This window comes from Mustela lutreola, chromosome 6 (assembly GCF_030435805.1).
Source record: "Mustela lutreola isolate mMusLut2 chromosome 6, mMusLut2.pri, whole genome shotgun sequence".
NCBI lineage: Eukaryota > Metazoa > Chordata > Mammalia > Carnivora > Mustelidae > Mustela > Mustela lutreola.
In genome coordinates this window covers 76839540-76865085 of record NC_081295.1, presented here as the reverse complement: position 1 = coordinate 76865085, position 25546 = coordinate 76839540, and the positions used below count along the sequence as shown (strand labels likewise).

Genomic DNA, 25546 nt, shown 5'->3' with positions numbered 1-25546 from the left:
ATAGAAATCAATGTTTATGTGATTGCGAGGGCTTGTTTTTAGCTGACAAGTCATTTGATATATGGAACGGAGTTTTTGTGTTTCTCATGCTTTGTCCTATTTGGACAGAAATGTAGTCTTTCATGTGGCACTTAATACCAACACAGCCTTGAGAGGCATTTTTCTTTTCCTCTTCTGAATAGTTACAGGATGCCTTACACTCTACCTCTTAACACTCTATCAGAGAACTAGAGACTTATTTTCTAGTTGTTTCATATACTTAAGGTTCATTTCCTCATATAGATTAAAATGGAGGATTGAAACCTGCTATCTCCTTGAATTCTTATTTCTTATCCCAATGTTCAACTACTTTTAGTTCATCTTTGAAGTAGAAAAAATGGCCTGGTAATTGTGTTCTTAATGATTCTTATTTTCCAGAAATTGTCTTTGCATTGGTTCCAAGGGCAATCATGAGATTTAAAAACAAACAAACAAACAAACAAACAAAAAAACAAAAAACAAAAAAACCCTACAGATTCTACATGTTAGATTTTTCTTTTTTTTTTTAATTATTTTTTTGAGGACTAAGGAAGGGAGAAAGCAGTAAAAAAAGATCAAAGATCAGATTTGAGAGCAAACCACCGGAGCTGGTTTCCAGTCACATAATTAAATGTCTCTGGACCTTTCATCTCCTGATAGTGACACCAGTGTCATCATGAGGGATCCACCTTCATGACCTTACTCAAATGCAATTACTTCTCAAAGACCCAATCTCCAAATTCTATCATATTGAGAGATTTAGGGCTTCAACATATGAATTTTAGGGGACACAAACATTTAGCTCATAGTGTTAGCTTTATTATAATAAATGTAGCAGAGAATTTAGAGATTCTTCTTCAAAAGTAGTCTCAGGTAATCAATGTGGTTGAAAAGTGGCTGACTTTTATGATGTCTTGTCAACCCAGTGTTTCCATTAAAAGAGTCATTACAGGGTAAAAACATGTTGACTAGATGATTTTGAACTTCTTAACATGTTTAAATGGATTGATATGTCACCTTGAACATTATTTAATCTAATTCTACAAATATTGGGTGCTTTCCTTGCTTCAGACAAACACTTGTGAATAAGACCTATATAGGTCCCAGTTGATAAGAAGCCCTACATCTAATCTTATGATGCATTCTGAATCAAATAAGGCTTATTATTCTAACTTAAAAATGTGTACATAACATGTATTTATTCATATAGTTAAATTAAATGTTCACTTAATTATATCATAAAATTGGTATATCACCTTTCAAAAGTATGTATGTAGAGAATTATTTAAACAGAATGTGAGTTTTGCTCTTCTTTGAAGCTTAATTTTAATATGGTATGTATTCAGGTTATACACAGATATATTTCATAGTCTGTGTAATTCTGCTGGAAATCCTAGGCTTAACATTTTTGTCATGCTGTATTCCACTTACCTCAGTAATTATACACCCCCTATGAGATAAACATTATGAGTATACATTAAATATCTCCCTGGGGCCTTCCTTTTTATTTTATCGCTTTATAATATAATATGAAGTGATCCTATTTTTCAGTAAGCTGGTTTGCATTCAACATCAGGCTTACTCATTCCCCCGGGTACTGCTAAGTAAACTGTTTTAACAACTGGGCTGATGGTTGGAAATCAAAATCTGGGTGTGCCTTTTATGTAACCATGCATGATAGTGATGGTGCATAATGGTACATCCCTGGGTCCAGGGATCCCTTGGCTGTGACTGATTGGGGAGAATGTCTTATTAACCTAGGAAGATCAGGCAAATGATTTCTCTGTGAGCAAAGAGCAGAGAATGGAAAGCAAAACCGTAGGAAAACTTTGGAACAAGAAAACATTGATCTAATGAAGTGAATAATAGTTTTCACATGAATAAGTCATGGAAGCATCTGTTCTGCTGGTCTGTTTGATTATAAAAACTGCGGTGAAATATTACAACTACAGGATTTTCATTGCATTTCCTATAATGGGAACCTTCCGAAATATTGTACAGGATGGCCTTACATGATCAATCAAATAGTAATGCCGAAGAATAGCTATTTTCTTCTCTTCCTTTAGCTTGTTGAAATCTGTCTGGCCATCCGTGGCCTAATTAGGAAAGTTCCCTCTCAAAGTGATACATGCCTGAAAACCATGCTGCTTTGATGTTTTAATGAACAAACCCATGAGTAGCTCCCAAACCTCTCTGTTCTGGGACCCTCACTCCTCACCTGTAGGCTCTCCTAAATCTAAATTGTTTTTAGTTACAGTTAAACACCTGCTTTTCCACAGTCTTGATCACATTATTCCTGAAAATCCTTCTTATCTTCTTCTTTTTACAAATTCTTATGTATCTTTTAAGGCTTCCTCCAGGTTCTTCTTCCCCAGGAATCCTTCAAGTTAGGCTGTAGATTTTTTCTCCCCCTGCCTATTTTGCTTATTATTACTAAAATGACCAGTTGTGTGTTTCTCTTCACTAGACTTTGTAGCCAGGCACCTAGAGCAGTTTCCTATTCATATTTAGACTTTGAAGGGATGTTTGTTGAACTGAATATGATTTAGGAAAATACATGAAGGCTCTGACAAGACCACTAAATAAGAAAGCATGTTTTATTACTGATAATTAATTATACTTAGGATTATAGAAGCCTTCAAGATCAAGGCAAATGTAAGAAGTTTCAGTAAAATTATCTTTTTTTTTCTTCTAGGATATAATAATCTAAATTAAAAACAAGCTGTACTAAATGTAAATTTTGTTTTTCTATAGCAGACTAGGGAGCTTTCCAAGTTAGATAGACCTCATAGATAACTAGCCTGTCATTTTCACTGTTTGCTGGAGTATAGATTTATTTGTAAGTGAACGATTTGCTCGATTATTTGTTATCTATGTATGGTTGGCAAGTGAATCTCCTTAAACCAGAGCTGTGGGCGGTAATGCTTGATAAGGTGAGCAGCCTGGCTAACCTTCAGAACAAATGAGATGTTAATAATCCTACACCTGGAATTGCTGGCCCATAAATTGGCCAAAAGCCTTGTGCTTTGGACACAAATTTTTTCTAAATAGCATGTTGTATTTGTGCAAAGTATAGGGTAAATAGAGTCTTACTGCAGAAGGAACAAATCTAGTCTGGTTGGCAAGGACAGGGAAGACTATCCAGCAGACCTAATACTTGAGCTGAGCCCTGATACCTTGGAAATTATTTGGCAGTGTCTCAGTGTGGCTGAGGGATGGAATATACTATACTATCATTTTCCACCCCCGTGGGTTAATTGCCTGGAGGTGGGGAATGATTTGACTGGGTCCATTAGTCTCTCGAGAGAACAAGGTGTGTTACCTGGTGAAAGAAGAGGATTTGGGGGTACCTGGGTGATTCAGTAATTAAACCTCTGCCTTCGGCTCAGGTCCCGATTTCGGGTTCCTGGGATTGAGCCCCACATTGGCTCCTTGCTCCGTGGGAAGCCTACTTCCCCCTCTCCCACCCCCCTTGTGTTCTCTTTCTCCTTGTCTCTCTCTCTCTTTTTCTGTCAAATAAATAAATTAAAAGAAGAAGAAGAAGAAGAAGAAGAAGAAGAAGGAGATGTTTTAGCAAAGTGACTGCTTAAGATGAATGGGTTTCAGGATGGTTTTGTAAGAAATAGCAGTCAAACTCTTTAGCGAGGTCAAAATGGGCCAGTTGTGTTCCCCTCCCCCTTAATACCTATTTGACAAGAACACAGTCAGAGTCTTAACGATGAAAAATGAAATAACTGTAAAAGTTATGCTTACTCTGTTGCCTTATTCCATCATAAAAAAAACGAAAATACATGTGAATTTTACTGAGAGCTAGAAGCTGGTCCAAATGATACAGTCCTAGTTTAATTATTAAAAAGCTAGAAAAAAATGCTACTCTGAAGAAAAAAAAACAACACACACATAATATTTTTATAATTTTATGGTTGTAACCATAAGATAATAGATTGACTATCTAATATGTGGCTGACCCTTTAAGGCATTATCCCATTTGATTTCTACAGTAATGCAAAAATATTGTCATCTGCCTTTTTAATATGAAGACTAGAGGTGTCCAGAATTTAGCTTAATCACACAACTTCTAAATGTTAAAAATGGAATGTGAATTTATGTTGCCTGACCTCGGTAACCTCAAAGCACCCTCATTTCTTTAACCACCAAAGGACAGAAACCTCCTAAAAATTCATGTCATGGATTTGACTCATTCCTTAGGTACAGTTATTGATATAAATCTATTTATTGTTCAGCCTTTGCACCTTTTTATTTTTATAAATATTAAAAATCAAATCCTTTCTTGCTCAATGAGCAGCTGCATGAAGGAAATGACATTGAGAAAGTAGCTAGAAGGGAATTAAGTTAAAATAGTGGTTCTAAGGGTAGGAGTTTTGCCTTCAGGGGACATTTGAGAGTGTTTGGAAATGTGGACTGTCACAGTGCGTGAGGTGGCGAGGGGAGTGCACCTGGCATCTTCTGGGTAGGTCCCAAGGATAAGGATACACAGCCTCTAGTATAGGTCACAACAACAAAGAATTAAATTATCTGACCTTACAGGTCAATTGTGCCAAGCTTAAAAACTGACTTAAAGCCTGTGCATGGAACCTTACACATTACTAGATTCTTTTTGTCCCATTTGTTTTGATTTGAATTTCTGTTGGGTTAAAAGGTCAGTTACTACCAGTATTGCTGTCTTCTAGGATACCGATCTTCTTCTAGAAGAGACATCTTAATTTTTAAAGACCTTCATTCTAGTGATTGGATTTTAAATCAAGTGGAAGTTAAGGAAATGTTCTTTTACATGTTAAAATTGAACATGGTTTGTTCCTTACTGCAGACATTTCTTCCTTATTCACTACCTGACAAAGCCACTTATTGTTTCTCTTAAGACTTCCTGATCCTTCAGACATAAAGGGATGCTTGGGTGCTTCCTTTGAATTGGCAGATTTTTGAGAGTTTATGCAGGGCAAGTAATGAAGTTAGAAAGTAATTTAAATCTAAAAGGAACACTATTAATGAAGTTTATGTAGAAGGAAAATGGTTTGGAAGATACTATTCTTGAGAAAAAATTAGTTTTATCAATGTTTGAAAAGTAGGTACAGATACATACAATTTACTTTAGCCTTCCAAATATATATATGCAATTCCTATCATTGATATATATTGAATTGAACACTTATTTGTTGCCTAGTGTTTATGAAGAGCAACAGACCCATATTTCTCAATGTTTTCAAATGGCAAAATAGTCAGCAGCAAATAGAGTAGTTTATGTGATGTTAATATAAATCTATAAATAGAGACACAATTCTTTTTAAGATGTGATTATCTCAATGTTAATTTAAAAGAAGAGCTTTCCTCTCTTGCTGCTGTATGGAAGTTGATATCACAACATGATCATTCTGATAGTTCTGCTTTTTTGGAAGGAACCAGTAAACTCAACAGCAGCCTCTGATAGTTTGGGGACCCCTGACTCCTGGCCCATTCCTGGTTCATAGAATTTCCCCCTCTTTCTAACTTTTCTCATGAACACCATCCCCCTAACACACACACACACACACACACACACACACACACACAGACATTCTCTCTCCCTCTTTCTCTCTTTCTCTCTCTCCCTCTCCTGTAGCATATTGATTGCAACTTCTGCTTTCTGCCTGGTGTCACAAACCTCCCTGAGTCAAGGAAGCAAAAAGAGGCTGGCTGCTGCCTTCTTGGAATTTGAGGAGGGGGCAAAATCCTGGAAGAACATGACAAGGTGATATCTGAATGACTTACCCTGCCATAGCTAATCTATTAACTGGTGTCCTAGAATTGCTCAAATTTTATATCTGTTTTCTCCCATTAATACAAGGAGGTCTATCCTGGTGCTATCCAATTATTATGTAATACCCCCCCAAAATGCATAGGGAAACCATATGTGTATATTTCAAAAAACAACGAGTAGGCAATGCCAAGGTGTGAAAGAAGTGACCTAATAGATGTTAAGGTTGATGATTTAGGATCCCTCAGATGGCCACCTAAACATTAACATGTACAGGACTGACGCAGCCTTCTGGAACTCAGGGGTATGGAAATAATGGGAGACAGGCAAAGTGCTGGGAGAATGTGGCCAGCATGTGTTTCTCACCATTCCATTTTAGGCAGGAAGCTGGCTAGAGGAAAGACTGTCACTTAGAGATAATTGTCCAAGTGTAGATTGTCCAGGAGATCACAAACATCCAACTAGCTAGATAATTGCTGGGCACCGAATGTCTGCAGTCATGATTTCTATTAATTTGTTGTTATGCTTTTTAAATCATTTTTTTTCCTACCTACTTCTCTCCAGGACTAAGAACCATCCTGCCTTTCCATTTGTTGTGATATAGCTAAAATGTGTATGACCATCTTGAGGTACAGCATGTGCAGTAGAATGTAAATTAAGATGCAACTTGATGTTCTGCAGTAATAACTCACTGAGTGGCACTGTGATGGGTGTGTGTACCAAAAGCAAATAGGAAGGAGGCAAGGCAACCTGCATATAAGACACGGCAAACCCTCGAGCACAGGTCCCCAGTGTGGACAAGTGAAATGAACAGAAACCTACTCACCAAGTCAGGGAGAGGTGAGAAGATAAAGATAGAAGATCTTTGGTCTTGGCCAAAGACCCTGTGGTCACCATGGAGTTCCATAGGACAAAACTTCCTCAGTCCCAGTTCCCGAAGCCAAGAGTCCAAGATATTACAGTAGACAGGGAGAGTATTCAAAGGGTGACTTGGCATCCAGGATCCGGGCAAGTGGCAAGACTTGTTTCAAGAGACTTGGTAACTTTGATAAAAGATCCAAATTCAGGGACTGCTAGGCAGTCTCTCATGGGGGAAGAGGTGTTGTGGATGGAGTGGAGAAGGAAGTGAGCTCTCAGAACCTAGAAAATGGAGCTGCTCGGGCAGAGGGTCAGAAAAACACAACATGGGATGGGAAGATGCTGCCACTTCAGTGGTCCAGGCCTCCTGAGTCACCTTAGCATCAGCTTCCATGGTAGAGTTGACTATGAAGATGCTGGGGCCTGAGCCTGCTGCCATTCATTTGGCTGAGTACCTCATGCCTGGGTCTGGAAATACCTGATTCCAGGCTCTAGCTCCCATCAGAAAAGAAGGGCCAGAAGGTAGGATGTGGTGGATTTCAGGAGAAGTTTGCCTTTTTTTTTGTTGTTCCCCCGAACACGGAATAGCCTGATTCAAAAGGCGAATTAGTAATATGAGGTGTTAAGGAAGGCAGAATCTGAAAGTGGGGGTGATTCTGTGAGTGAGTGGTGGCAAGATGCCCCTAGAGGGAAGCTTGTGATCACAACACGCAGCACTTTCTTACAGGAGTTGGTGGGCTTTTAGACCCACCTGTATTAAGATCCCTAGTATTGTTCAAATGGAGCAGGTGACTCTTTGCATAGGACAAACCCTGGAGCATGTCCTCTTTTGTGAATGCACTGTGCTTCTTCAAAGAGCCTTTTATAACTATTCCACATCACATCGATTGCTTCCTTTAAAAAAATTCTATAATGCAGCTGGGAAAAATGTAATGGAGCATTTAAACAGTTCTTGCTTAATAGCATCTAATTGTTTCAAATATACAACTCTTGTTTTTCTAGAACATTGGTGATAGGGCTGTCCTCTTGCTTTTGGTTTTTTTTCATGAGAGACCTAATACAGTGGTAGCCTAAACATGTGATCAGAACATCTTTGTTTTTTGATCAGTTATCTGCAGAATTCTGCAAATTTCCTGGAAATACTTAACTTGTGTGATATCATACTCAGAAAAGAGTAGATTGGAAACCCATGGACTAAAAGTCTAATCCTAATTCTGTGTAAATTTGTGTATGGTTGGAACAAAGGATGATTGCTAGGTTATTTATTTGTAAGATAAAAAAAAATGCCACACACGCTGGTCAAGATTGCTCATATATGTAACAGACCTTTTTCAGGCATTTAGATAGAGTGAAATGAGAAGAAATCAGACTTTGCCTCTAGTCCTGGTTTGACTAATGTTCTGTAATAAACACAGTAATTTGATTACATGAAAAATATATTGTGAATCAAGAGAAAATGATTTTCCTAAATATCACCGACATGTGAGATTTATTTGGAAGAATTTATACATTTTGACATCTACTTTTCCAGAAAACCAGTGAAAGAATGAACTATGCAGGAGTCCCAAGCAGTATGAAGAAACTCTACCTGCATTTGTCTTCCAGGGTCTATTAATTTAATAGTTCATAGCATATTACTATCAGTATCTTTAGTCATTTCAGCTAATTAGAACTATCTGGGGAGCATTATTATTGAGCTAAAGAATGTCTGACCCTGTGATTCACTGAATTATTTTTTCTAATAATGACTTCAAATTTATTTGAATGATGGTTATTAAATGCAGGAATTTATATTACATTTTAAAACAAATCTTTGTTGACTGTGGGGCATGGAAGTGTTCTCTTTTAATTTTTAAAATGGTACATAATGCCATCAAGTAGAAGTGACCTAAGCCACTTTCTCCTTTTCTAGTCATCCGATGATCTAAAAGAAACAACAACAAAAACCCCCCACAAATAACTAAACTCTCTAACTTACTTGTGCAGGCTTTTAATTTCCTCTTTTCTATAGATGTAGTAATATGAGGCAGTGAAAGAATGCTTCTCATATTAATTTTTGAAAAAAATTTGAATTAAGCTTGAACTCTGATATCATTTCATATTGCCTGAGGTTTTTAGAGAGTGCTCTCTTTTTGTTGCCATGTTTGTTGATGATGGTGTTGATGATGATATTTTAGTGTCATAAAAGTTGTGATTAAATGCTCATTTGAATTTTTGCCTCATCAAGAATGGCATGTTTTTATGTTTCTATAATTTTTCATCTCAAGTTAAGACTGAAGAATCTTCCAGTGATTATATATGGATTAGGGAACTAAGATACTTCACATTTTTCCTTTGGGTGTTCTATATATTTTCCAAATTACCATGATTCAAATGTACATATATATGAATGCAATATACATCTATATTGTTAATGTTAAGAAATAACAAAATTTACTTTCTTTTTAAATACCTCTAAAATAAGTGAAAGAAAATATAGTATTAGAAGTTAATGAATAAATATAGTGCTCATACTAAAGATCCACCTGAGAAATTAGTATTGTTCTAAATGAGATTTCTTATCCCTGCTCAGTTTTATAATTATTGCACATTGTTAATCTGTAACAGCCAAAGGGATGCCGCTAACATTTTTCCTTTTGTAACAGAGTATCCCACTGGCCCCCAGCTATGACCCATGTAGCTAGTATGTAGGATCATGCAACATTCCCTCCTTAAGATCCAGTTAGGTTTGCTGATTAACATGGAGATTGAGATATCCCTGGCAGTGGAGAAGACATGATTTCTGTCCACAGTTGGATTTTGGATGTGTATAAACCTGTCCTATAGATTGTGTCTGAGGAACTGAAAAATCAAGGTTGCAGACAGGGGAACGTTCTCTGTAAAGAATGAAGTCTGATATAGCAGTTTGGTATAGCTGTGTGGGACCGACCACATGTACAGTGAGTGAGACAGGTGTAAGTGTTTGAGCAAGAAAAAATATCCCACGTTTTCTGCATATGGATCCAAACAAACCTTATTAATCATAGCACAGTGGCAGAAAGTGTTTGCCTTTCAGAGGAACTCTTGTGGCATGGGGCTGGTTGACAGCAGTGTGTGTCTGGTCCAGTTGGCAGAGATCTTCCCATTGGTGGATATAGGCGTGCCAATCAAGCTGTTGAAGCCAGCGATGGAGTTCTGATGTAGTTAGAGGAGGATAATGATAGTGTCAGTATTTTTACCTGAACGGTCCCAACAGGAGCAAGGGCCTTTGCATCAGTGATCCTCTGGCACTGTGTCTGGCAGAGAATGATCACCAAGATCATAATTCTGTTCAAATTAGTTGAACAGAAAGAGACGTATGCTGGAGTCTTGAATCTCTCATCTCTGGAGATGCATGTGGACATCTGTGTCACAAGGTAGACTGTTGCTTTTTTGATAAGAAGGATAGCAGGTGCTCACAGTCAAACCTCTGGTGTCAAAATTGGCAACCAAATATATAAACCCAACCACATCAAAAGTTTTTTAATTTACACATACTCAGCATTTGTCATCATTTTCCTATTTTAGTATCATTTAAAGCTGAGTCATCAGGCTGGAAAGGGGGATTTATGAGGACAGAAACATAACTGTGCTATTTCCTTTGCAATGACATATAAGTCAATAATAGCAAATGCTAGTGAACGCTTTAGGTTCACTACTTCACTTTATCATCTCTGCAACCTATGAGAAAGGTATCATTTTAATTTATTTTTTATAAATGAGAAAACTAAAGCAGGAGGAGGTTAAGGAATTTGCCCAAGATTCTACAAATGGTACAAATGGTACAAATGGAAACAGGATTCCAGCCCGGATAGTATGTGTTTAACCACCACGTTCCACTTAACCACCAAGTTAAACTCATTATCAGGAGCAATACGTGATACCAGAACATGTGACATGACTATCAAATGGTATTGAGCCTGAGTAACAAATGTACTGTACTTCTTAAATATGTTCAAACAATCGATTACATCAAGATTTCATATGAGTTTCCCTGCTCTGTAATGCTGGTGCCAAGTGATAGTGACAATTATTGTATGATTGTGTGGTTGAGGGTTTCCGTCTGCTGTGGCTTGATCATAGGATGGAATGAATGGAAGAATTGATAACACTATTTGAGAAAAATCTTTTCTTTAAGACTTCATGATTTTTCTTGTCCTAGCTGTTGGGGAAATGCCTCTATTATTGCAACATGCTTTAATTAAAGACCAACTGAGCCACTTATGGTTTGTATCTAAGATATACTGAGATAAACACAATGAATGGTATCAGTAGAGCAACTGATAAATGGTCTTGACTTTCATGTATGATGAAAATCCTACTTTGATAAAAATTTATAGGGTTGATTTTGTTATGCTAGGAAAGGCAGAATGATTTAAGTTTGGCAAATAAATCTAATACAAATGTTGATTATTCTAAGTAAAGCTAGAGGAATTTCTCTTGTAATATGTTTTATGACTGTCCTTCACTCTGTCCACCTCAATGTTTTAATAAATAACAGAATGAGGACATTGGAGAAAGAGTAATCATATTTATAATCTATTCATTTATGCACTAATTCGTATTTCCTGAGTACTTTCTATTATGTCAGGCACTATTTTAGGCAATATAGCATGAACAAAATGCAAAAATGTCATTGTGTGCATACATTTTTATATTAAAATGTGGGACAAGTTCTACCAAAAAAACAAATCCCAAAATGTATTAATAGTTTATTTGTTCATTATTTCAGGTACTGTGCAAAAATTGAAAGAAAGAAGTGGGATAGAAAATGCTTAGTGTACAATTTTATGTAGACTTGCCAGGTAAGGCCTCACTGAGTAGGTGGCATGTGACAAAGACTTCACAGGTAACAGAGTATATTACTTGGATATATGGGGCAGAGCAGAGGGAGTAGCAAGTGCAAAGGTCTGAGGCAAGAAACATCAAGTGTGACTGGAGCTGAGTAAACAGGGACCCAGTTAGATGCGAGATCAGAGAGGTATGGCATGGAATCAGATTTTGCAGAACCTGGTGAATCATTAAGAGATGTTGACTTTACTTCTGAGAGAGAGTCATTGGAGTATTTGGATCAGAGGTGTTCTATGACTTGACTTGTTTTTTAAAGAGTATGATTCTGGTTGACTGATAGAAAACAGTAGAGGAAAAATATGTTATAGAAGCACAGAGATCTACTGTAATAATTCAGGCAAGAGGGTATGCTAGAAGTAATTATGCTCAATTTCTGGATATTCATTATTGAGGTAAAATTTACATATGGTATGATATATAAATCTTAATTGTATAATTTGGTGAGTTTTGACAAGTATATACACTTCTGCAAGCAAATACCCCATCAACTTATAGTAGTTTACTGTGCCTGCAAAATTTCCTCTTCCCCCTTTCCTGTCAATCCTTATACGACCTTAAGCAACCACTGTTATGGTTTCTTTCCCCATAGACTAGTTTTGTCCATTTGTGTGTGTGTGCGTGCGTGCGTGTGTGTGTGTGTGTGTGTGTGTGTTTATTCTCTTATTTCTGGCTTTTTTCAACATCATGTTTTTGAGATTCATCTATATTTTTGTGGATACCAATAGTTCTATTTTTTTATTGCTGAGTAATATCCCAATGCACGGATTAAATCACAATTTGGTTATTCATTTTCCATTTAGTAGGCATTTAGGTTGTTCATAGTTATATTTACCATGAATAAAGCTGCCACAAATGTTCTTGTACAATTATTTTTGTGGATGTGTTTTTCTTTCTTTTGGATAAATACTGGGAATATCATTGCACACAGGATAGGTTTATATTTAACATTTTAAGAATCTTCCAGTTTTTCAAAATGCTTTAACATTTACTCTCTCATCAGCAATACATCAGATTTCTAGTTGCTTCACATTCTTGTATATGTTTTTTATTGTCTTCTTAACATGTAACATGTATAGAGTAGAATTTGGGGTTTTAATTTAAATTTTCTGAATTTTTTTAAATGAAAGAGAGGATAGGATTTCTTCATGGTTAGGATATGGTTATGAGAGGAAGAATAGAGTAAAAGATGAGCTGAAGCATTTTGGATTCAATTAACTGAAGCTGTATTGTTCATTAGCTGGGAAGAGAATCACTGTACTAGGAGAAGATGGGAGGAAGGGAAGGAATATGCAAAATCTAGTACAGAATATGTTGATATTCCTATTAGAGAAGGTCAACCAGCGATGTCAAGTAGAAAGTTGACCATAAGAGTTTAAGTTCAGGGGAAGTATTTATTTGGAAGTCATCAACATATAGATGACCAAATTCATAAAGTTTGATGACATCATTTATAGACTACATACAAATGGTACAGAGTTGAATTCTAAGTACTGAGCACCAGAGTCCTCCACAATCAGATCGATTAAAAAAAAGTGGGAAAGACTGAAGATGAGATGAAGCAACCAGAGAGGAAGGAGAACGTGTATGAAAATTGTGGCACTCCTAAACCCAAGAAAGGGTCTCAATAGAGAGAGCGATGGACTGTACCCAGTGTTCCCTAACCGGATGATCAACACAGTTAAGGTGTTAAGGGGACATTGATAAGAATTAATTTAATAAGAAAAAGGAAATTCTGGATTTGAATTTAGGTCTAATACACTAAATGCACCAAGGATATAATGATTTTACATTGGACCATATATACAGAATTCAATGAATCTAGTTGACTTGCATACTAAATAATGGCCTGTCAATTATTTTTGTTTGTTTTTAAAAGACACAATTTATTCAGCATCATGAACAGACTATTACATTTAGCAATCAACAGCATGGGTAAAAAAAAAAAAAAAAATCTACATTAAAACCCTTTGTTAGAATGCTTTACACTTTCCACACAACAGAAACTAAAATAACCTGTTATATACAGTTACTCACAAATACGGCCTTTGAGTTTTTTGTCCATACACATGAGAATTGTCTAAAACATGTCTTCTTTGTAGGAGCTTGACTGTGTCCCCACTATGCTTGGCTGAGTTCACAAATCAGTTGTACCCTGTCACTTCTCTGGTTCTTCTTTCCTGCTAAGCTTTGTTTCCTAGCAGCAATGAAAACATTCGGCCACTACCATCACTATTGCTGCTGCTGGAACCACCATTGCTACCTTGGTTTCCTGGTTTGGCAAAGTGTTGGCCTCTACCACCATAGGGCCCAGAGCTTCTGCCTCCAAAATTTAATCCTTCCATGGGTCCAAAATTTGAAGACTAATTGTTGTAGTTACCAGAATTATTAAAGCTTCCGCCACTTTCAAAGTTGTTTCCATCATTACCAAATCCATTATAGCCATCCCCACTGCCACCGTATCCACCACCTCCTCAACTGCCACCAAAGCTCTCTCATCCACTGAAGTTTTCTCCATGACCTAAGTCATCATTCCTGCCCAAACCACCTCCATGACCACCACCAAACTTTTCAGAACCACTTTGACCTCCCTGGCTGGATGAAGCACTAACCATCTCTTGCTTAGGTAGGATTTTCCTTATTTCATGGTTGTGGCCATTCACAGTATGGTATTTCTGAATGACAGCCATGTCTATAGTTATGGTCATCAAATGTTACAAAACCAAAGCCTCTCTTAAAACTGCCTCAATCAGTCATGATTTCAATCACTTCAATTTTCCCATACTGTTCAAACTAATCTCTTAGATGATCTTCTTCAGTGTCTTCTTTAATGCCACCAACAATAATCTTTTTTTACAGTTACATGGATGCCAGGTATTTCAGACTCTTCTCTGGAGACAGCCCTTCTTGGTTCCACAACTCTTCCATCCACTGTGCCTGGCCTTATGTTCGTGCATTCACGTCCTCCACAGTGGCATATGTAAAACCCCAAGAGCTTTGGAGCTCTTGGTTTTTGGAGCTCACATTACCACGCAGCCCATAAGTGTTCCTCATTGCTCGAAATACCTCTTCAGACTCTCAGCAGTTGTGTCAAAGTTCAAACCTCTGATGAAGAGCTTCTGTAGCTCTTCAGGCTTGTTGGGAGGCTCTGACTTAGATGTAAAGGTGGTGGGAGGGGAGACTTTCATGATGTTTACTCAGTGGTGTCCATGGACAGAAAAGCAAGGATTTGTCAATTAGGTTATTAATAATGTTTCCCAATAAAACTTTTTAGAAACAGTATTCCAGAAACATAATTCATTTTAATCTGCATTAAATAATAGCATTCAAAATAAGGATGACAGTTTTATGTTATTAGCATAGATAAGTAATATTTAAATACTGTATTCCTTTACATATTCTACACAGTCTATCAAAGGACAAGAGACAGGGGTTATGTGAGAATTTCAAACAGTATCACATAATCATGGTGTTGCCAGACATTTTCAAATCTCTCACTTGAGAAAATAGAAGTTGAAGAAAAACAATTGAGTGACATTTAATATTCCTCTTTGAGCAATAGTAATGAGAAAAGGTAGAGATACCCCTTCTTGACAGCATTAATTTTTTTTCTATTTTAATGACTCATAGTACTGCTTCATCAGCAACATAATCCTTTACAGTTTTTGAAAATGAATAAATTGAGTTAACTTTATGGTGGAAGCTTGTATTTTACAGATTCTAAGAAACTATCAATTATAAGATAAACCATTATTTTATGTAGCAAATTGCTATTAAAACTATGACATGCCTTCATTTTTAAGACCTATCCCAATTTCGGGACACCTATGTGACTCAGCCAGTTAAAGTTAAGTGTCTCCTTTCAGCTCAGATTTGATCTCAGGGTCCTGGAATCCAGCCCCATATCGGAATCCTTGCTCCTCTGTCTACTTCTCCCTCTGCCCCTCCCCCTACTCATTCTGGGGTGCATATGCACCTGTGCGCTCCCTCTCTCTCTCATTCACTTTCAAATAAAATCTTTTAAAAAGACCCATCCTGATTTCAGAAATGTTCAAAATATGAAAAAAGTTTAGCTTATATTAATGATATATAGTAACTAAAACCTATATTCACAACTTCTTGTTTTGTTTTGTTTTGTTTTTACCTTTTTTAAGATTTATTTATTTATTTGACAGAGAAAGAGCACAAGCAGCTGAAGTGAGAGGGTCTTGATGTGGGGCTCAATCCCAGGGCCCTGGAATCATGACCTGAGCCAAAAGCAAGCATTTCACCGATTGAGCCACCCAAGGGCCCCTCAACATCTTGTTTTTAATAGCAGAGTCTTAGGGTATTTTAGGTGTCTTAAGCTGTGTATTTTTCAACTATCTCAAATTGACGTAAAAATACATTTTGGAAAGCACATACTTTTCTGTGGAAAATCAAATGCATTTTTATACAAAAATCATATTTTTGTTACAGTTAGGATAGCTGTATGTTTTCCTTAAATAATTCCTTATACAGGTTAACTCTTTCAGATCAGTGATGAAATTCTTGTCAGACTGTTATCCGTTATCCAGGAAAAATATTCTTCTTGTTGCAGAGAGGCCTTTTTTTTTCTTTTAGTGAGAAAATGGAGATTATATAACGAGTAGTTCGAGAAAACCATGTATTTTTTAATGCCCCATCTACAATGCCATCAGCAAGTTTGCACTAAGAAATCCCGCTGGCCGTGTTGTAAAGTAGTTCGTGCCCTTTTTATACCTTCTCCGCATGGATTTTGTCAGCACATTCTGTCTGTATTATGACGAGATCTTCCTTGACGTTATACTAGACTCTCTTGGAAACAGCGTGCTTCTGAGCTGCCTGTGTAATGTTTGTAATGTTGACAAATGTGACTTGCTGTAACCTCTGTGATAAAAGAGCATCACCATTTAAAAATAGCTGAATTAAGGATGTTTTAACTTTAGTTCAGGCTCCCTCATGAAGAACCCTAAAATCTTTGCTGTAAAAATACAGTCAAATGCATACTTTTTGTCTACTAGACATTGTCAATGTCTAGTAGAAAGCTGGATTTGAGCTTAAGTAATTTCAGTGAAGAATGAGAAGTAGCACTTCAAGAAGTAGCTGTGAAGCAGATATTCTTAACATCAAACATGGGGTAACTTGTAAGCTTGGTGGTTTTTTAAATTTAGATTCAATTAGCCAATACATAGTACACTATTAGTTTCGGATACAGAGCTCAGTAGTTCATCCATTAAGTATAACCACCCCATGCTCATCACATCACGTGCCTCCTTCATGCCCGTCACCCAGTTACCCCATTCCCCCACCCATCTCCCCTTCCGCAACCCTCAGTTTTGTTTTTTGTGTTTTATTTCCCCCCAAAGTCAAGAGTCTCTTATGGTTTGTCTCCCTTTCTGATTTCTTCTCACTTGGTTTTCCCTCCCTTTCCCTATGATCCTGTGTGCTGTTTCTTATATTCCACATAAAAGTGAAACCATATATTTGCCTTTCTCTGCTTGACTTATTTCACTCAGCATAATAACCTGTAGTTCCATCCATGTCTATGTAAATGATAAGACTTCTTTTATTTAATATTTTTTTTATTTTTTATAAACATATATTTTTATCCCCAGGGGTACAGGTCTGTGAATCACCAGGTTTACACACTTCACAGCACTCACCAAAGCACATACCCTCCCCAATGTCCATAATTCCACCCCCTTCTCCCAAACCCCCTCCCCCCAGCAACCCTCAGTTTGTTTTGTGAGATTAAGAGTCACTTATGGTTTGTCTCCCTCCCAATCCCATCTTGTTTCATTGATTCTTCTCCTACCCACTTAGACTTCTTTCTTTTGATGGCTTAGTAATATTCCATCACAGACACACACACACACACACACACACACCCTCCCCACATCTTTTTTAACCATTCATCTGTTGATGGGCATCTGGGCTTCCCCCACAGTTTGGGTATTGTGGACATACAATCCCGGCCACATGTAACCACAGCAGTTATATGCCTATGTTTGAACATAGGACTAAAAGAAAATGATAAATATCTCAGTACTATTTAATATTATTAGTTACTACTACTTAATTATCACTAATGACACTGTTTCATTTCTTAAAGTGAGTTGGTATGAAATGCTTTCTGGGTTTGAACTATTTATTTTCCTAATTCTTTACCTTTCCATTATAATACCGGGTGGGAGACTCAGGAGAAGTGAGTCAGTTGCTTTTTTTTCCAATATTGGATTAGAAGTAAATTCAGTTTTGGTTAAGGTAGAAAAACATTTCATAGAAAAATTATCCAGTTAGGTATAGTGGAAAAATTAATGTCAGTGTATTGCCTCGTGAGGCTTATAGAATGAACTGTATCAATACTGATTACTTATTTTTTTTTTAATTTTATTTTTCTAAGTCATCTCTGTACCTGATGTGGGGCTCAAATGCATAACCCTGAGATCAAGAGTCCCACACGCCACTGACTGAGCCAGCCAGCTGACTAGTGTCCCCCAATTACTTATATGTTAGCAAAAGTTGAAGTAGTCCCTTGTAGGGCATCTCTGTGAGGCATTTGATAACATCTCTCTCAACACTTCAGGTTGCCCAGGAAGCAAGTAGTAGGGAAGAATGATCAGCACCATCCTGCATATTGTATTTGGTAGTAAGACAGAGAGTTGACCTGAACATCTGCCTGGGTTTTACTTTGTTTTGATTTTAGTAACATCACTATAATTCTATATTGACATTCCCCCCTTCCTCTTTATGTTGCATTGCCATAAAAAGCTGCCATTCCAGTATGTACTCTATCCTAAATGTCACTGGATCTCTGTATTAAAAATCCTTAAAACGATCAGGACAAACTGCCCATACTTTAGGAGGTATTCTAACTAACTATGGGAATGTAGTTTTCTTTCTCCTCAAGATACAGCCCTGTACATAACTACAGTCAGATTTTTTTTTTAAAAGATAAGGTCTTTGTAAGGTCAGAGTATTATTTTTCCTTCTTATTTGCCAGAGGTTTAAACTGAACCCCAGGGAGAGGGTGTGATGCAATCAAAGGAATAGATTCCAGTGACAGGGGCTGAAGGTACAAGCATCTTTTCTTTCATGTTTTTTATTCTCTTCTATATAACTGATACTCTCACTTATTTTTTTGTCCAATCTTCATTAAAAAGAAATGAGATAGGGCTAAAATAATGTTGCAACAATATAAATATAAAATATTTATATTTTATATTTAATATAAAAATATACAAAAATTATATATAAAATTTATTTTATATATTTATATAAAAATTTATATAAAAATTATATATATATAAATAACATTGCATCAATATAAAGTGAATAAAGAAAACAGGGAAAAGGGAGACAACATGAGCGAGCTAAAATGAAACCAAGGTAAATTATAAGCTGGAAAGTGTGTCAGCAAAGGAAGTTAACATATTGCAGTTTTAGCTTTAAGATTTCTAGCTTTTAAAGGAAACAGAAAACAAATTGAAATATTTGAAGTGATTATGCCATTAATGCTAATTTCTCATACGGAAAAGAAAAAAGACCTTTTACTGTACTCCGGCTATAGATCTCTTGTTTTCATAGGGGCCCTGTGATGAGCTTAACATCCTCAGCAATACCCCTCCAGCGAATGCAGTACAAATCATTCTAGGTATTTTTCTTATTATCTACATTTAATGTGAGCCTGTGGGTGATAAAAACATGGAACTCAGTAAAAACTTATTGTATGTGGGTCTGTAAAGAGAGATCTCTAAGGACAAAGGACTAAGATTGTCTGATTTTGTATCAAAGTACAAAGATTGAAATATCTAGAGCAGAAATTGGCAAACTTGTCCTGTACAGAACAGAGTAAATATTTTTGATATTGTGCTCAGATGGTCTCCATCACTAACCATTCAGTTCTGCCACAGGAGCATGATGTAGCCAGGATAAAGTATAAATGGATGAGTGAAGCTGTTTCAAAGCTTGCTTTACAAATCAGGCAGTTAGCCAGATTTGGTTCATGAACCATATTTTGCCAGTTCTTGATCTATAGAGAAATAAATGTCAGTTAACCAAAGTTACCTTACTTCTGAGTAATGGCAAGTAAATGAGTAGAAGCAACAGGGACAATATTTCCCACCCCTATTCCACATCTTATGTAAGAATGAATGTTGATCTACATGTGGGACATGGAAAGTGTACCAGTAAATGATATGCACCCAGGAATGCCCAGGTGTGGCTCTGGCTCTTCTACCTGCCAGATCTGTTAACTTGGTCATGTTTCCTCACCTGTCTATAACTTGACATCCTTATCAGGAAACTGGGCATAATAATTCTTTCCTCAACATGCTAGGCTTGTTATGAGGCAAAAGACTTAGCTACTACCTGAATGATTCGTATGAATTAAAAGGTAATAGTTTGAGTCCTGAAGTATATGCTAGAAGTCTCAAATCATTGGCCAGGGGACTCTATCGAACATATAGAAGCATTTAATTGGCCCTGTAAAACATGGGCTATTGAAGTATCTGAGATGCTAATATGAAAAACATATATGGTGACTCTATGTGAACATAAGGATTTTAGGGAAAAGAAAATGGACAAGATCTAGCTGCCTTGGGCCTGCAGAATTGAATGGAAATGATGAGCTGTCCATGTTAGTGGGCAGGTCCTCCAGTTTGCATAGCCCTCACCAGCATACCTTGTCTCCCTGATGCTCAGGCTGGGCTCTATCAAATTATAATCCAACTTGTCCTACTGCATTCCTTTTGCTGTGTCTAGAAAACAAAACAAAAAAATCCACCATGGTACCCTGTCTACATCTTTATTTTTCTTTCTGTATCTTGTCCACTTCATTGTTTGTTACCTACATGGATGTTGTTAAGACTCCAAAGAGTAGTGTCTTAGAGAGTGTGTAAGTCAAGAAGTTAATTAGGTATCCGTGATCAAAGAATTCTACGGTTAAATAAGTTTAAGGATGCTGAAAGAAGCTAAGAAACCAGGTGTCTTTGCTGTGGGCATCTCATTATCCTTTAATATATTAATGTGTAGATTTAGTTTCCAAGATAGGAGTACACTCTATACCTTTCTTGAATTGATATTCACAATAGCAGCAACAAAAACAAATAGAAAGCATCTGAAAAATTTGTACTCTGAAAACTATAAAACATTGATAAAGAAATTGAAGAAGACACAAAGAAATGGAGAGACACTCCATGCTTGTGGATTGAAAGAACAATTATTGTGAAAATGTCTATATTACTAAGAGCAACCTACAGATTTAATGAAATTCCTATCATAATACTAACAGCATTTTTCACAGAACTACAATGAATGATCCTAAAATATGTATGGAACCACAAAACTGCAAATAGCCAAAGCAACCTTGAAAAAGAAAAGCAAAACTGAAGGTATCACAATTCCAGACTTCAGGTTATACTGAAAGCTGTAGTAATCAAAAACACTATGGTACTGGCACAAAAATAGACACATAGATTAATGAAACAAAATAAAAATAGAAAATCCAGAAATAAAGCTGTATTTATATGGTCAATTAATCTACAACAAAGCAAGAAAAATATGCAGTGGGAAAAGACAGTCTTTTCAACAAATGGTGTTGGGAAAACTGGACAGCTACCTGCAAAAGGATAAAACCAGACCATTTTCTTTCACCATACACAAAAATAAACTCAAACTAGATTAAAGACCTAAATATGAAATCATAAAAATCCTAGAGAAGAGCACGGATAGTAACCCTTTTGACATCAGCTGTAGTAACTTCTTAGTGGATACATGCCTGGAGGCAAGGGAAACAAAAGCAAAAATCAGCTATTGGGACAAAATAAGAAGCTTCTGCACAACAAAGGAAACAGTCAACAAAAATAAAAGGCCACCTACTGAATGGGAGAAGATATTTGCAAATGGCATATCTGATAAAGGGTATCAAAATATATAGAGAACTCCTACAACTCAATACCCAAAAAACAAATAATCCAATTAAAAATAGGCAGAAGGCATGAACAGACATATCTCTAAAGAAGACATACAGATGGCCAAACAGCCCCATGAAAAGATGCTCAGCAACACTTATCATCAGAGAAATGCAAGTCATAACTGCAGTGAGATAAAAGGAACCCTCTTGCACTGTTGATGGGAATGCAAACTGGTACAATCACTGTGGAAGAGAACATGGAGTTTCTTCAAAAAGTAAAAATGGAGCTACCTTATGACCCAGTAATCACACTCCTGGGTATTTACCCCCCAAATGCAAAAATACGAACTCAAGGGATACTTGCACCCTTATGTTTATTGCAGCTTTATTTACAGCAGTCAAATTATGGAAGCAGCCCAGTGTCCACTGATAGATGAAAGGATAAAGAAGAAGTAAAAAAAAAATACACACACACACACACCATTATTCACCCATAAAAATGAAATCTTGCCATCTGCAATGACATGGGTGGTGCTACAGAACATAATACTGAGTGAAATAAGCCAGTCAAAGAAAGACAACTACCATATGATTTCACTCATATGTAGAAGTTAAGAAACAAAACAAATGAACAAAGGAAAAAAACAGACAAACCAAAAAGCCAACTCTTAACTATAGAGAACTGATGGTTACCAAAAGGGGGATGGGTGGGGAGTGGATGAAATAGTTGATCGGTGTTCCGGAGTCAAGTTGCTGTAATGAGCACTAGGTGAAATATGGAAGTGTCAAATCACTATAATGTACACCTGAAATTAATAGAACACAGTATATGAGGTATAATGGAATTAAAATAAAAAATAAATGAAAAAAAATGGAAACTGTCATCCTTTAGTTTTAGTGTTCCATGCAGTTGTGGCTACTTAGCCACTATTATTCCCATAGAACATGCTTTGGGAAATACTGCCATTACCATTCTAAAAATCCCCAGAGAATTTATAATTTTTAAGATGAACATTCTAGATATATGCATTGCAAATAGTATCTTCTGCTACTGTTTCAGGTAATAGTATCCACTGATTACCTGATATTTGAGCCTACTTTATAACATTGCTGGATAATAATAGTATCAAGAGTAATATAACCAAGATTAATTGAATACTTAAAAGCAATGGTTTGCTGGGTTATTTCATTTAATCCTCACAGAAGTCCTCTAAAGGGGTTTGTCTTATCCCTAGTCTACAAAGGATGAAAATGAGGGACAGAGAGGCTAATTAATTTAAAAGTAACACAGATGCTAAGTAAGGCCACAAGATCTTTAGTACTCACTCTTAGCAGCTGGACACCTTTCTTAGCTAAATGCAATGACAGTTGGAAGACATCTGCCTCAAATTTTATCAAGTGTGATCTTGAACCATGTTTCTTTTAATTCGATTATGTATAAAGATAAGTTACCTATTGAGAGTAATTCACATTTTTATTATAAAATCTTAGTAAGAAAAGTATGTTATCTTTCACTTCCTTTTTTCTAGAATGTGTATGTAGTTAATGCAGTAGACTCACAGAACTGTAAAATTTTAAAAGAGCTCCTGCAACATCTCTACTTTACTGTTTTAAAATGTTATATGAACTGGTGGAATTTTTTTATGAAGACATTGATACCCTTAGAACTACTAAGGCACAGATTACTTATATCAATCCCTAAAGGTACTGATTAGTCCCAAACTCTTCCTTACTTAGAACAATAAAGGCCAAGAGAGATCAATAAATTTACACATAATTTAATGTTCCTTAAATCTTCTCTGCAAAATGATGATGTTTAATAAAGAAATAAATGTGCCTAAATTCCCTTTGTCTCTATGTCTTCATACCCACCTTTTCCCGGAGTATTGTGTATAATTTTGCCCCAAATACAGATTTCCAATTTACTAAGGAAAAAAATAGAGCATTGGAAAGATGTTTATTGAGGTCCAAAAAGTGTCAATAAATTAGAAGACATTTGTTACTCAGTATATTGGAGAATAAATACACAAAATAATAAAATAATATTAGTTTTAAATGTATAGATATACACACAAATAGAAATATATACATGTTGCATTTCATTGATACCAAGATGCTATTAATTGTTTTATACACCATCAATGTAATGGAAGTTTTTAATAGAGAAGATAAACAATGTATCGGTGCTGTAATTACAGTTTATATAAGGCACATTTAGAATTCAGGAACTATACTAATTCAAATGTATTTTGTGGAGTAGTCTGAATGAGATGGGATTAATGGATTATTGACTAATCTAATGTGGGGTTTGGTAGAATGAGAGAAAAGGAGAAATTGATTGAGTTTTGTTCCAGGTGACTGGCTTAAGGGTAGAGGTTGGTGTATCTGGGAAACAAATTGAGATTGTAGCATGCTGTTAAGTTTACTTAAGGTCTTAATCAGTGTCAAGTTCAAAGTCTTGTTGAATTAGTTGGGGGTTACCTTTAGATGGGTCACCCTCTAATCATGCCTTATTTGTCCCTCTGATGTATTTACAGGTACTGACGATGGATGGGCATCATTAGGTATCTTTTATTATATTGCCCCACAAATATCTTAACCGTGAGTTTTTCAGAGTAATATTTTTCCATTCATGTCTACAGGGTGCTATCCATTTGAAGAATTCATGACCATGCCTGAATGTTCATATTAGTCCATTAAATCAAAATGTGATTTTCTTCCAGAATTTTTTTTTAAATAACATACATTTTTCTGTTTCTGAAAGTGATTCATGGTAATTGGAATCAATTTGGAAAATATTGGTATAAAAAAGATGACTTAAAGTCACCTTTAATTGTACATCTATGTATAACTACTTAATTTGAAACGTTTCTAATATTTTTTATCATTTTTCATGTAAAATTGGGATTGTGTGGTATAATAATTTTTTCCTATATAAAATGGACACTTCGAAGATGTCATTTTAAAAATGATTAGTTTGGGTAGATAAATCAGTATTTCACACAACTTAGACTCATGTTCATCCATGTTATTAGACTGACTTCCATGAGAAAAGTTGTATAACCCATAATTTTAAGGAAAATCTGTTGGATTAGGAAAGCAAACCTAATTACCATGCCTCCCTCTAACATTCCATTGTATTTTGTAGTGTTATAATACCACGAGTTCCGGTGGCTCCACATATTTGCAAATTGGACAAATTTAATTGTACAAATTTCAATTGATACAAACACTCCAAAATTCTGTAGTATTTCTGAAAAAAAAAAAAAAGGTGATTCCCTAAAATTTCAGATTTTCAGAAGTATCCTTAAACATGTTTTCAAGCAATTTCTGGACCTTAATGGATCAATAAGAATATTCCTACATGATAAGACTCTTGAAGTCATAAGCCTCTACATTTGATTGAAGAAATTTCCATAGTATCATAATTCACTCTCTTTCCAAAAGAATCTGATGTCACATTGATACAGTTGTGTTAAAAAATAATAGGAAATTTTTAAAAAAATTTTTATTAACATGTATAGTATTATTAACCCCAAGGGTACAGGTCTGTGAATCACCAGGTTTACGCACTTCACAGTATTCACCATAGGTATAGAACTTTTAAAAATGAATCGGAGTAAAGTTATTTATAGTATATATATTGCTGGACTCATGACTGACTTTAAGTTCCATTTTAGCAAGTATCAGGCAACCTGATTCAAAATAATTTCCTTTTTTTTTTCTTTTTTCTTTTTATTTGGGGGGTGGGGGGTAGCTTGGCCATTTGTGCCACTGGGCAAAATAGTAGGTGCCCAGTGAATGCATGACCCGCTACCTGCCAGAAGGCTGCTATGGCAGGCCCCCAGAAGGGAGGGGAGGAAATACAGAGCTTGGAGGATTCAAAACTGGGAAGGCTCTTAGGGCAACATGGTTATGATGGTTGAGAGAGAAAGCTACTGAAAAAAAAAGTGAGGATACTCAAAAAAGAGACAAAAAGAAGTTCCAGAATGTTAAAGATTAGCTAACTCTTGTTCTTGCTAAAGTGTTTTTTTTTTTTTTTAATTACTCTTTTCTTGTGATTCTTTTTTTTCCCTGGTATTACACCCTAGGTATACTATGGAAATCAAGAGATTTATGGAAATCAAAGAGATTTGTAT

At 36.1% G+C, this 25546-nt stretch overlaps 1 protein-coding gene across 4 annotated transcripts in view; it reads left to right on the top strand.

The window, feature by feature from the left end:
• NKAIN2 (sodium/potassium transporting ATPase interacting 2) overlaps nt 1-25546 on the top strand; it is a 1017271-nt gene that overhangs the window by 299303 nt on the left and 692422 nt on the right. The window contains exon 2 of one of the 4 annotated variants that reach the window (XM_059177669.1): nt 23945-24008. The exons of the other annotated variants lie outside the window; for them this stretch is intronic. Coding sequence (XP_059033652.1) covers nt 23958-24008 — 51 coding nt within the window. The 5' untranslated portion in view covers nt 23945-23957. The remainder of the gene's footprint in view (nt 1-23944; nt 24009-25546) is intronic. 4 annotated transcript variants of the gene reach the window in all.